Source organism: Onychomys torridus, chromosome 3 (genome assembly GCF_903995425.1).
Source record: "Onychomys torridus chromosome 3, mOncTor1.1, whole genome shotgun sequence".
In the NCBI taxonomy this organism is placed as follows: domain Eukaryota; kingdom Metazoa; phylum Chordata; class Mammalia; order Rodentia; family Cricetidae; genus Onychomys; species Onychomys torridus.
Window position 1 is genome coordinate 51,900,888 of NC_050445.1, and position 12,998 is coordinate 51,913,885.

Genomic DNA, 12,998 nt, shown 5'->3' on the forward strand with positions numbered 1-12,998 from the left:
TTAAGTGGTTGACAAGGAAATGAAAATGGTGGTTCATTCCTGGAATTATAAATGTCAAATACTAGGGATATAAAGATGACGGGATTATGAATGAACTTTGTGTGAGACTGAATCTCCTGGCTGGAAGTCTGGCTTTGAATGGGCAAGAAGGAAGGAGTTCTCTCTGTATTTTTTCAACATCTGCACAAACTTGAATTTTTTAAGAATCAGTTATCTCCAAAGTGCTACAAAACTCTCAGATGGTTGAAATTGCATCTTTGAATTCCTCTGTCAGGACAAGGACATAGAGGTAACCTGATTGTAGTTACTCTGGTAACTAAAGGTCCCAAAGGGTGGGCACATGTGTGTATCAAAAGAAGAGTTTTGAGGGGTCAGAAAGGCATCTCTTTCCAACTGCCACTTGGCTATCCATCTTTCTGTCAACTCTGCATTGCAGCTCCTTTGTCATACGTTCCGGCCCATGGATACTCATCTTGCTGGAGAGGAGCCCCAAGTTAAAACAGAGCCACGTACTCCAGCAGGGGAAAGGTTGCCAGAAAAATGCATGGAATTAAAAACTCAGGACAAACCACCCTTTGCAAGACAGAGACTTCCAGAGAGTCAGGCATGCAAAAATCTATGTAGCTATTGTCCATGCATTAAGAATCAGCATCTGGTCTATGGAGAAGTGCCATGGAGCCAGGTGAAATCAATCTCAGGCTTCCTCTGCCATTATGTAAATGAGGCAGGTAATCAAGCATGACTAGCTATAACCAACTCACAGTAGACAAGATGTTACGTCACTTTATTTTAACGGTATGATTTATCAGAACAATTATTAACATACAAAGTACCATTCAGCTCAACTGCAGGTATAGGCAGTGACAAGTATCTAACTCTTAGAAGAATGATTTACTCACACAATCTGTCCAGACAGGATTACCCTAGGGAGGTTCATAAATAGAAAACATGATTTTCACATTGCAGCTTTCTAGAGCATGTATATACAGGTATGGGTGTCTTCCATAGCTCTTTCTGTTCTCGGTGTATTCATTTTCTTGACCGCACAGAGACAGTTATTTCTTAATACAGAGCAGATCATTGTTTTCTGCTGTCCACCATTGACAGTGCTCTGTGAATTAGTTTTCATAATCATGAAGCAATAATATTTGAATGGAAACAAATCTGGACTACAGTTCCTTATGAGTTCTGATATGCTCCACCACCATCAAAGACCTTTTGATTGCAGTCATTTTCCTGCAACAGCAGCCAGCTCTAACTATTGGGTTTCAGCAGGGCACACCCATGTCATAGCTTGCTCTAGTAACCCTTGGCTTCAAGTCCTGATGATGTAATGAGGGTGGGGTGGACTGGCAATCAGTACATTTCCTTATCACAATTTACAGCCATGGAGGAAAAAAAATCATGCTGCTGTCGACCCAACTCTCACATACTTCTTCTTAGACGTTCACAGTGCAGTATTTTTGTGGCCTAACGAAAATTTTCTTACATCATTAAAAATAAACATTTCTATAAAAATATAATACTTTCAATGTTTACATGGACAAAACCAGCTAGAATAACCTAAGCCACATGCACTATACAGTAGTAAGCACAAAATTCCACAGAGCAAAACATGTCAAAAGGCCTGTCCAGGGAAACTCTTCATTCAAGATTTTCAAGTGGCTTATTGTCTGTTTCGAAAATATGCTTTTGTTTAACCTAAAATATGTCCTCCTGCAAAATGAGACTCCTCAAAAGTTTCGCCTCCAATTGTTTTAGGTGAGAAGCCTCCACCTGAGAAAGAGTAAATATTTCCAGTCTATTGACCCTTTCTTTGTTCTACACACAAGCCATGACTGGAAATACTGAACCTGTTAGTTCTACTGTCCTTTAAAAACATACTGAGTTGCCTTTAAAAAGATTTATCCCAAGTTACTTAATTTCAGAGTCACCATTAAAAAAAAAAAAAACGATAAAAAGTTATGTATCCACATTCATTGGAATAGAACAAAATCTTTCTCAAACAGTTTAATTTTTGTTTGCTGATACAGGGTCTCACACTCTAGCCTATGCTGGTTTGTAAATCATTACATGGCCATGGTTGGTTTCAAATTTGTGGCGGTCTGTCTTCCTCAGCTTCCTGAATGCTGGGATTATAGGTGTGAGCCATCACCCCTGGTTAAATAGCTGAGATTTAAATGACAAATATTTTACTGTAACAAAGCTTTTGTTTTTGAAAAAATTTTCCTATTGTCATCTATGTACAATACACAAAATCCCTGATAATTTATAAACACACCTCATGTCATGCTATCTTGAAAATAAGTCTATAGATATTCCTTGAACCAAAGGAATGTGTATAAAAGGTTTAAAGGGAATGTTCGCCTGATGGGTAGACAACATCAAAAATGGAAAATGTTCATGACCACAACACAACAAAATATGTTTAAAACACTGGAATTCCAACAAGCAACCTGCTGGGGCCACCACATCTGTTCTGCATGAGGCTCCCTCTTCTGAGTTTTCTGAGATCTCTTCAAAGTTCATTGTATTACTTCCTCACCAAAAATCTGAGAACTGAGGTGTAGAACTCCAATGAGATAGGAGTGTTGTCGTAGCTGCAGGTTGCCATTGGCCCTCAGCCTGTGGGGACTATGCTTCACTTCTGTTTCCAATGCACCGTCAGATGAGAAACTCCTCAGAATCAAGGAATTTAAACAGTATATCAATGTCTCATAGTGGTGCAGTTTTGGCAAAAGCAAAACAAACAAACAAAAAGTAACAACAAAAACATTGGTGGCCTTCCAAAGGCCAGGCAGTGAGAACTGTTGGAGAATGTATTAGACGGTTGTTTGTTGGAAGCACTGCTTCTTGGGAGGGGGTTGGTGGGCCTCCTGTCCATCATGTGTTCACCTCACCATCAATGTTGTCTTGGGATGACAACAGAGAAGGATATGGAGCAACACATTTGACATTCACATAAGTAGTGTTCACATGGACGTAGTGCTCCCCAATGAAAGTGGAGAAGATTGAGGATATCCTGGAGACCAGTTCAGAAAAGGATGGGCGCATTTCAGCTTTGGGGTGCCAGCACTTTAGCATCACTTCGTACCTGTTTCAGAAAGAAATGCTGTGAGAGACATGATGGCAAGTGCACCTATCAAAGTCATGAATTTTAGAGGTCATGGAGGCCCCACCGAGATTCTTACTTACAATGGGTCTGGGCAGTATTCTGGTTGCAAGAGTCTTCTGCCTTGTAACAAGTAGATGGTGATATCAAATGTGTTCACATCAGGATAAGGAGGTGCTCCTCTTGTCATGAGCTCCCAGAGAAGCACGCCAAAGGACCACTAACAAAACAAGACCGAGGAGAAAGCAGTGAGAGAAGTGTAACCACACAACTCTGAAGGGACAATCAGTAGGTCTCCGAAATTAATCCTGGCCTGACACATTTGACACCATTCCTATTTAGGGCAAAAATATCCCTAAAGACAACTAGTAAGTGCTATATATTTCATGGCCTGTTTAAACCGAAACGAGATGAGATATACATTACGAGTAATTACAGTTTTCAGAAAGAATATGTGAAATCTACACAATGATTAAGATTTAATCTGTGGGTAGTGGAGTACATTTTTTGAGTTCTTTTTGGTAGGGTCAAAGTACCAACAAGTTCCTACCTTCTCCTTCAATAGTTTTGTCTCAACTTTAGATTTTTATATATAAAGGTAGCCTCCCAGAAATAAAAAAAAAAAAAATGGACTAAAAAATTCTGTTTATATATGCTTGTGTGCCTGTGTGAGTTCATGTGTACACATGAGTGCAGATGCCCATAGAGGCCAGAGGGCATCGGATCCCCTGGAACTGTTATAGGTGGCTGTGAGCTGTCTAGTGTGGTGTTTGCAACAGAGCCTGGGCCCTCTGAAAGAGGAGGCAGTGCTCTTAACTGCTGCTGAGCCATCTCCAGTTTTGGAGTTCCAAGCCTCTTCTGGCCTCTGTGGACACCAGGTATACATGTGGTACACAGGCATATGTGCCGGCAAAACACCAAAATACACAAGATCAAAGAGATAAGACATGTAATCTAAGGACCAAGTACTTGCTATGAAATTCTGAGGATCAGATGGGCAGGCATGGCAGTCTTTGTGCAATCTCTGAGTCTAGGAGGTGGAGACAGGGGATCCCTGGGGCAAACTGTCTAGTTAGACTAGCTGAACAGAGTGCTCCAGGCTCAACAAGAGATTCTGCTTCAGTAAATACAATGGAGAGACTGAAGAAAACACCATGTGTCAACATCTGACTTCCATTAGCAACTCTCTTGAGTGTATGTGCATACACACACACACACACACACACACACACACACACACACACACGCACACGCACACACACATACACAACAAAGGGAAAATGTAACCATACCTAGATGTTAATGTTAAAAGATCTAAATCAATGTAAGTAAAATCTGTATTAGAAGCAGAAGTAATCAAATTGCTAGGCAACACAGTTCTCTATTGGAAACTGAATTCAATAAACCTAAAAATGCTAAAGTGCCAGATTAATGTGAAATAGTTCTATCAATATTTTATCAGGGGACCAGAGAGACACGGAGGGGTGAAGAGCATTGCTAAAAGTCCCCCAATATATCTGAAGTCACAGCATCACACATTTTAAAGAGTTTTTGGCCCTCAGATCTGGCTGTGTCTATTGAACTTATGCATTTTCTTGATTTAAAACTCCCTGCTTAGAAGAGCACAGGTCATGCATATCACAACCCCCTCTTCCCCAAGACATATACCAAAGGCGACTAAGAGGTAAGTAAGTATGTGCAAGTCACCCTGTGAAGAGGACTCAGAATATCAGTTCTTGCTAGGCAACACTTGTAGGTCATTCCCATCCAAAAGAGCCAACGGGCAGGGTATGTGTGCCTGTGTGTGTATATGTGTGTGTGTGTGTGTGTGTGTGTGTGTGTGTGTGTGTGTGTGTTTTACAGAAAGAGAATCTATACCAGAAAGAAGGAATTTAGAACCGAATATAGCTCTGAACATATTCAATGCATAGCTTTGAATCCTGAGACAGAAGGAAACTGCCGTGGTCCAAGGGCAGCTCTCTAGTTGTTGGAGTTGCCGACACAATCCCATTAATGGCTCTTTTCCTTTGCCCAGTTACAAGAGTCACCCCTCCCATTTTCAAGTAATTTATTTATTTTTATGTATGCATGTGTGCCAATGACTCATGTGTATGCTTTCTGTGCATAAGTTCCTTTGGAGGCCAGAAGAGAGTGGTGTATTCTCTGAGGCTGGATTACAGGTAGTTGTGTACTGTCCAATGTGGATACTGGGAATTGAACTTGGGTCCTCTGGAAGCATGGTAGGTGATCATAATAACTAGCTGAGCCATCCCTCAAGTCACCACTCCTGTTTTCTTTTAAAGAAAGTATGTGTGTACGTGTGTGTGTGTGTGTGTGTGTGTGTGTGTGTGTGTGCAAGTACACACATGCCATGGCAAGTTTGTGGAGGTCAGAGAATAACTCTCAGGAGTCAATTCTTTACTACCACCCTGTGGGGTCAGGATGGGGAGCAGAGTGAGGTCATCAGGCCTGTGTGCAAGCATCTCTACCCACTAAATCACCGTGTCAGCCCTTAAGAGCTCTCCCACCCCTCTTTCATGGGGATGGGGATACTGTCTCACACTGTCATCCAGTTTGGCTTTGAATTGGCAGAAATCTTCCCATCTCTGCTTTCTGAGCACTGGGTTATAAATATGAACCATCTTGTCTGATTCAAGAGTCATTAGAATTCCTGAATACTTTGATCAAAGTAGAGAACACAGATCTGCACTCCCTACCCTCAGGATGGAGCACAACAATTTCACTGTCATCAAAAATCAAAGATTTCATGTAAATCTTATTCTTGCAAAGTTAGGGTGTCAATGTTTAAGCTCTAGAATTTGAGTTAAAATTCAAGTCCACTGAACAAGTATCTATTGACCTTTGATCTCGTACAAGTAGGTTACTGTCTAAGTTACTAGATAGGTCCCAAGCTGATTAAACAGTGTTAACAGTATTGTGCAATAAGCACATGACTGTAATGTAGACTAATGATAGAAAAGAGGTGCAGATGTTGTGAAAACCAAAGGGCACCCAGAAACATTATGGGAAGAGTGAGAGAAAATGGGTCCTGAGGAACAGGCTGAATTTGTCTCTGGGGTCCATGACATCAGACTTCTGGGCAGAGTGGAGCAGCAGCAAAAGTGTCCATATAAAGCTGGGTATTGTGACAAACATCTACAATCCTGGACGTGGGAAGCTGGGGCAGAATAATAATGAGTTCAAGGCCAGTCTGAACTGCTAGAGACCCTGTTTCAAGACTCCATCTCCCTCCAAAAAGAACACGTATTTGTTTTTATTACATTTCTATACTGGAAGTCAGACCTGTGGAGTAGCTAACAGGGGATATGGTTAAAACAGGACAGTGTGGGAAGGTTTTCAAATGTTGAAAATGGGTTAAGCTGAAATTGAGGGGATACGACTGATTTGTGTGTCTGGAGACTGTGTCCACAAAAATGCTTAAGACCAAAGGAGAATCTAGTGGCTGGGGATGCAGTTCAGCTGGTAGAGTGCTTTCTTAGTGTGCATGAAGCACCCCCAGGGCTCCATTCCCAGCATATATAAAACCAGTCATGGTGGAGCATGCCTATAATTCTAGCATCGGGAGGTGGAAGCAAGAGGACCAGCAGTTCAAGGTCACTTTCAGCTTTACCGTGAGTTTGGGACTAGCCTGGGCTACATGAATGAGACCTTGTCCAAGGAGCGGGTAGGGAGACTCAAAAATCCTCACATGGAAGATTCAAGAACAGAGAAGGGTGCTTCTGTATAAGAAGGGTGGAAGCCTGTGGAGCTTTATTCCAAGTCAATGGGAGAAGAATGTCTGTCCTATAGTGTAGCACAATGCAGGCATCACTTCCTCCCCAAATTATTATTTTAATTAATCCTTAGAATGGGTGAACAACAGCCATAAACTTGAAGTGTAAATGGCTTTGTAGCTGTTGCAAGGACAGGGAAGCCAGAGTTGTAAGAGGCCATCAGATCCAGGATCTGTAATGGAGAAGGGAACAGAGCAGAGAGGAGAGACTCTTCAGCAATACAGACCTTAGGCAATGGCAACAGAAGGGGGCTGGAGGACTCAGGGGACAGAGTTAGAGGACACAGCTTGCAGGGAAGCCCTGTACTAGAGCACAACAGAGCCGCTTGTCTGATGACACACCCCTACCCAGAATACACCAACGGTTCAAACAACTCAAAACCAAGTGGGTAAGAACTGACCAGACACGTCACCAAAACAGGCACAGGGTGATGCCAAGCACACACGTAAGCTCAATATTAGCAGTCCTTAGAGAATCCAGCTGAAAATGAAAACACAGCTCTGTTAGATTGACTCAACCTCCCAAAATCTGGCAGTGCCAAGTGCGCGTGAGGATGCTGAACAGCTGGAATGCACAGGGATAACCAGTTTGGAGATATAATGCAGCCACTGTGTAAAACATTTGGCACTTTCTTACAAATTTGAATATGTAGGAGTGTTACTCCTAAATATTTAAAACCAAACAAAATATATATTGACACAAAACTTTTAAGCACATGTATTGACAATTATAATTATGTGTCAGTAACTGCCTAAAAATAGAATCCTTCAGATGGTGAGTCAGCAAATTAGACTTGGTATATTTATACAATGACCCACTAATCAGAAGGATAAACTACTTCCTATAGAATATGATACTAAAAAAAAAAGAGAGAGAGAAAGAAAATAGAACTACTAGATGATCCATAAATCCCCACTTCTAGGTATATATCTGACACAATTAAAAAGATTAAACAATTTGCTTATTGCAAGTTCATTGCAGCGTGACTCACAACAGTCAAGAGGGATAAGAAATCTAGATGTCTACTAACAGATGACTCTATTATATACATAATAGACTCTCACTCCGTTTGAGAAGAGAAGGAGGTCTTTATCAAATACTACAGCATGGCTAAACCTCGAGAACATCACGTTAAGTGAAACAAGACAGTCATAAAAGGAAAAGCGTTTTATAACTTCACTTCTATGAGGCGTTTAACACAGTTGAGCTCTTAAAGACAAAAGTGGAAGGGTCAACAGAAGGTGGAGGAAAATGAAAAGGAAAGTTTTTCTTCAGTTGACTTCATTTCAGTTTTGCTAGAAGAAAGAAGTTCTAGAGATCTGTCATACCAAAGGTGTCACTGTTAATACTACTGTAGTGTATGTTTACATATGGAAAAAATTGTAAATTTCATGTGTTTTCAACCCAGTTAAAAAAACCCTGAAGGTTGAACTGACCCATCAAAACTATCAATAGAACAAATGTATGTTCTCAATGCATTGTTCTGAGTGAAGCTGGCAGACTCAAAAGGCACTGATTATGATTCTGTTCATATAACATTCCAGGAAAATATTATAGAGACAAGTCAGGGATCCCCAGGTCCTGGGAGAGGCTGATTATAAAGCGGCATAAGGACATTTTCGGGGTAACAGAACTGTTCTCTACCCAGATGTGGAGGCAGCGGTGATACAATTGTCTTCATTTGTCAAAAACTTAAACAGGACCGCTGAAAAGGATGTGCAGCGGGTACTTGCAAAACGGTGATATCATTGGTAGAAATGGAGTTGAGGATTTGCTAGATGAGGATGAGGAATGAATTTAATTTTGAGCACAAGAAAGTCCTGATGCTGATGCTGACCTCCAGGCAAGGGCAGAGGTGATTGTTGACAGAATGATCTCAACTGTGAGGGCATTTGGTCCCTGAAAAGATCCCGAGGGAAAGCTACCTACAGGAGGAGAGTGAAGGAAGACAGACAGTGAAGAATAAGGACAACAGAGAAATCCAGACATGACAACCGAGAAGCCGGAAGCAAGTCAGGTGGTGCGGTGTCTAGAATCCAAAAGAACTGGGTATTCTGAGGAAGGGCTGGGTGACCCGGGTTGATATCTTCTGAGAGATGAGGCAGAACGAGGCTGAGAAGAGCCAGCTCGACTGAACAAGTGAGAACGCCAACGTTAGTGAGGCGTTTGTGCTACGTGAGAGCCACTGAACTGTGCTGGCTGGGCATAGCAAGGACTCCAACCTGATCTGAACGCACAGAAGAGCATTTGGTGAGGCCAGATTCTACCCGGGCATCAGCTAGAAACAAAACCTATCGATACACAAACAAGTTTTTGCTTGTAGGACTCAATATATGCTCAACTTCCTTCATGCTTTTGGGAATGTTCCAAGTCAGCATTCGAAGGGGTATGCTGCCTTTGAAGGGAAACTCTACCCAGGTTGTTCCATGCCATTAGCAACTGTTTGTCAAAGCAGCATTGTGTGTGGCTTACATGTCACAGTATCACCGTGCCTTCCAGGGAGAGGGAGTGAGGACCTGCGCTGACACTCTGCAGTGTCTTTTAAAAGTTTATTTTAGTTTGTGTGGTCCTTGGGATAGGCCTCTTCTGGATGATGTCTGCTTTACAGATCACAGAATTCCATGATTATCAGTATATAGTCAATGATGCTGGAAAAATTCAGCTAGGAACAGATACCATTGCCATCCAGTTTAGCTCACTTGGAACACCCTAGAAAGTCCCTCATGCCCATTGGTAAGCAGTCCCCATCCCATCCTTAGCCACAGGCAAGCACCGAGCTGCTCTGTTTCTATTTCTACTGTGTTCTAGAAACTTCTCACAGATGGACTCGCTGAACGTTTTATCTTTTGAGTCTGCATTCTTTCACTGGACATGATTTTGGAAGTTTTATCTGCACTGTAGCATATGTCAGTCATTCTTGTATACTACCAACTGGTGTTGTATTATACAGGCATGCCACTCTGTGTGTATAAGGGGGTATGTATGTGGGTATGTGTGATATATGTGGGTACATGTGCATATGTGTAGAGGACAGAGTCTATGTTGGGTATCTTCCTTAACTTCTCTACACCTTATTTTAATTTCATATGTATGGGTATTTTGACTGCATATATGCATATCATGTGGGCATCTGCCTGCCCACAGAGGCCAGAAGAAGGTGTTGGGTCCCCTGAAAATGGATTGACAGAAGGTTGTTAGCTGCTACATGGCTACTGGAAGGGCCGCAAGTTCTCTTAACTGGCTAAGCCATCTCTCTAAGCCCCATCCCCTTCATTTTTTTGAGACAGGGATTTTCACTGACCCTGGTGCACACCTTTGAGTAGACTAGATTGACAGGAAGCCCCAGGTATCTCCCCTGTCTCTGGCACCCCAGGGCTGGAACTGCAGGTGTGTACTGCCTTGCCCAGCTCTTACGTGGGTGTTAGGACTACACAGGCTCTCAAGCCTGCATAGCAAGCTCTTTACTGTCTGAGGCAGCCCAAGGCACATCACATTTCCACTTATCCATTCTCCAGGTGATGAATATTAGGACTGTTCCTGATTTGGAGCTATGATGAATAATACTACTGTAATCATTCACATATACATCTCTTTGTGGGCATGTTTTTTCTTCACATGAAATTAGCTAGTGAGTAACACATGTATTTGGTATAATGCCCATTCAGATATTGTGTCTCATTTTGAACACTGGGCTGTTTCATCTTGTCTCCTTGCTATTGACTTGTTAGCACTGGCTTTCTCTCATGTAGGCATATTGGCGGTCGGGTCTGAATGAACGGCATGTTCTGTGAGGATAGGTAAGGTCTCACCTCATGCATTCACCCGCTGCCTTTGTCCCAGCCTCTCTCTCTAGCACTCATTTCTTTACAATCTTTCAGTGCCAAAATCTCAGGCATTAAGCTTTACCATATGCTATCACAGTCTCCTCTTTTATGGATCTTGTGTACCCAGAAGTCTCTCGACGCTGCCATGACTTGTGACACACTGATAACAAACTGCTGGTCACCTCACATTACTGTTGATGCTTCCTCCACCTCCTTACAGGATCAGAAACTAAATGACTACTGCTTCTTTGACTTATTCATACGGTCCATCCCTCTCTTCTAGTTGACAAGGGAGTGAGCTGACTTGCCATTAGTACCCTCAATTCCTATCCCCTGTCATCTTTCAGCAGCTACCAACCTTCTCTCTTGAAGGTCACAGCCTGCAGGAACATTTCCTGGATGTCTTGTGTATTGACAGCACAGATTTATAGTGTATCCTTACGGGTTAAACATCAAATGTCTTTCTACCGAAGCATCGCACTTGTCCTGACTTGCTACATGTGAGTAGAACAGTACACTCTGGGTTTCATGCAGCACTCATGCTCTGAGCATGCTCTAAACTTTCAAATCACTCAGGTTCTAAGAGGCCAAAGCCCAGGCTCTTTTGATCCAGTGGGGAGCAGTGGACTTGCTCCCCCAACCCTACATCCCTTTTGTTATTCTCTCTTCCTCTGGCTTCCATGGTAGCATCCCCTTTTGGGTCTTCAGCTTCTCTGCCTCCTGCCTCACTTTAGTGTGTAGGCTCTTTCAAATCATTTCTTTTGGACTCTCATAAAAATATTACTAGCCTAGATTTCTGTGTGTGATGGTGTTAGGAGATGGTGCCTCTGAGAGGTTACGGGGACCTAGGCATATAGCTCAGGGTGTTGCATTGATCTAAAAAGACTTTTGAATAAACGAGAAAATTTATGAATACAGTTTGGTACTACTGGACAACCAACTTCAGTTTTACACATGAAGATGTGTAACATCCGAAATTAGTGGTGTGGAAATTTTGTTTGTTTGTTTGTTTTGAAACAGGGTTTGTCTGTGTAACAATTCTGGCTGTCCTGGAACTCACTCTGTAGACCAGGCTGATCTTGACTTCACAGAGATCTACCTGAGATTAGAGGCCTGTGCTACCACTGTCTGGTGAATTTTGAAAACATGTTATTACCGTACAATGACTGGAATCAAGGCCAAGGAAGAGAAATCGAGGAATGATGAGTACATTACCACATCTGATTTGGTGGTGAACTTCTGTGTTTGCAGACTCTCCAAAGCCATCCACTTCACTGGCAGTTTGGCACCCGTTTTGTTGTGGACACTATAGTATTCTTTATCATACACGTCTCTGGCAAGACCAAAATCGGCAACCTTGACAGTGAATTTTTCATCCAACCTACAGGAGAAAAAATCATTACTGACTGAAGTCGAATAATTTACAACAGTGCTGAATGCCTATAGATTTAAAAAGGTGGCTTCAGTATTAGAGATCCATAATTTCCTGTGGCCTATTGACTAATGGTAAATTACAGTGGAATTCCTGAATAAAAATGCTTGACATTTACAATACAAATTCCACCGGCTGAAGAGAGACATTATGAATGACATGGCATTTCGCTATAATGTAGGTCTGGAGAGAAGGGAAAGTTGGCTTCCACCTAGCTTTCTGTGGCTGCAAAATAAATAGGGCATCAGGCTACCCAGCACAGTCGCCCACATCACCATTCTTCGCTGGGTATCTTACCAGCAAGATGTTCTTGGAATGAACAGGCCATGGTACTGCTGCTTTGCTTTTTTGGTTCTCAAATAACGCTAGTCAGCTCATAACAACACTCCTATGTGCCATGAGTGAGGTAATAAGTTAGAAGGTGAAGTACCTAAGGAAGCTGTCATGTTAAAAAAAAATCATTTTCTGCTAAGTAAGGCTGTGCATCCTTTGTTTAACGTAGTTTTACGATGTTCCCCTGACCAGACTCTAGGTAGAAAATTAATAGCACAGCTCTTTCATTCACACATACCATGAGCCATGAATCAGTGCTCGGCAAAGCAAGGCAGAGATTCAGTTATAAACTGTTGACTGTTGTTGTTACACGGCCAGGCAGCCAGACACAAATAAAAGTTCTTTGTATATTCATTCCCAGATACCATTTTTGGTAACGCTTCTGCAGGCTGACTTTCAATCTGCTGTTGGGAGTTGCACCGCATTGGTATTCCTGTTACCAGCTTTTCTTTTTTCCCAGTCTAAGGCTGAAGATCAAATTCTCTCTCCCAATCACTAACGCG

General features: G+C 42.1%; 1 protein-coding gene across 2 annotated transcripts in view; it reads right to left on the bottom strand.

The window, feature by feature from the left end:
* Nucleotides 1–788: 788 nt before the first annotated feature.
* Met (MET proto-oncogene, receptor tyrosine kinase) overlaps nt 789–12,998 on the bottom strand; it is a 108,185-nt gene continuing 95,975 nt past the window's right edge. For both annotated transcript variants that reach the window (XM_036182876.1, XM_036182875.1), the window contains 3 exons: nt 11,946–12,111; nt 3,196–3,332; nt 789–3,094 (listed from right to left, as the gene is read on the bottom strand). In XM_036182876.1, coding sequence (XP_036038769.1) covers nt 2,884–3,094; nt 3,196–3,332; nt 11,946–12,111 — 514 coding nt within the window. In that variant the 3' untranslated portion in view covers nt 789–2,883. The remainder of the gene's footprint in view (nt 3,095–3,195; nt 3,333–11,945; nt 12,112–12,998) is intronic.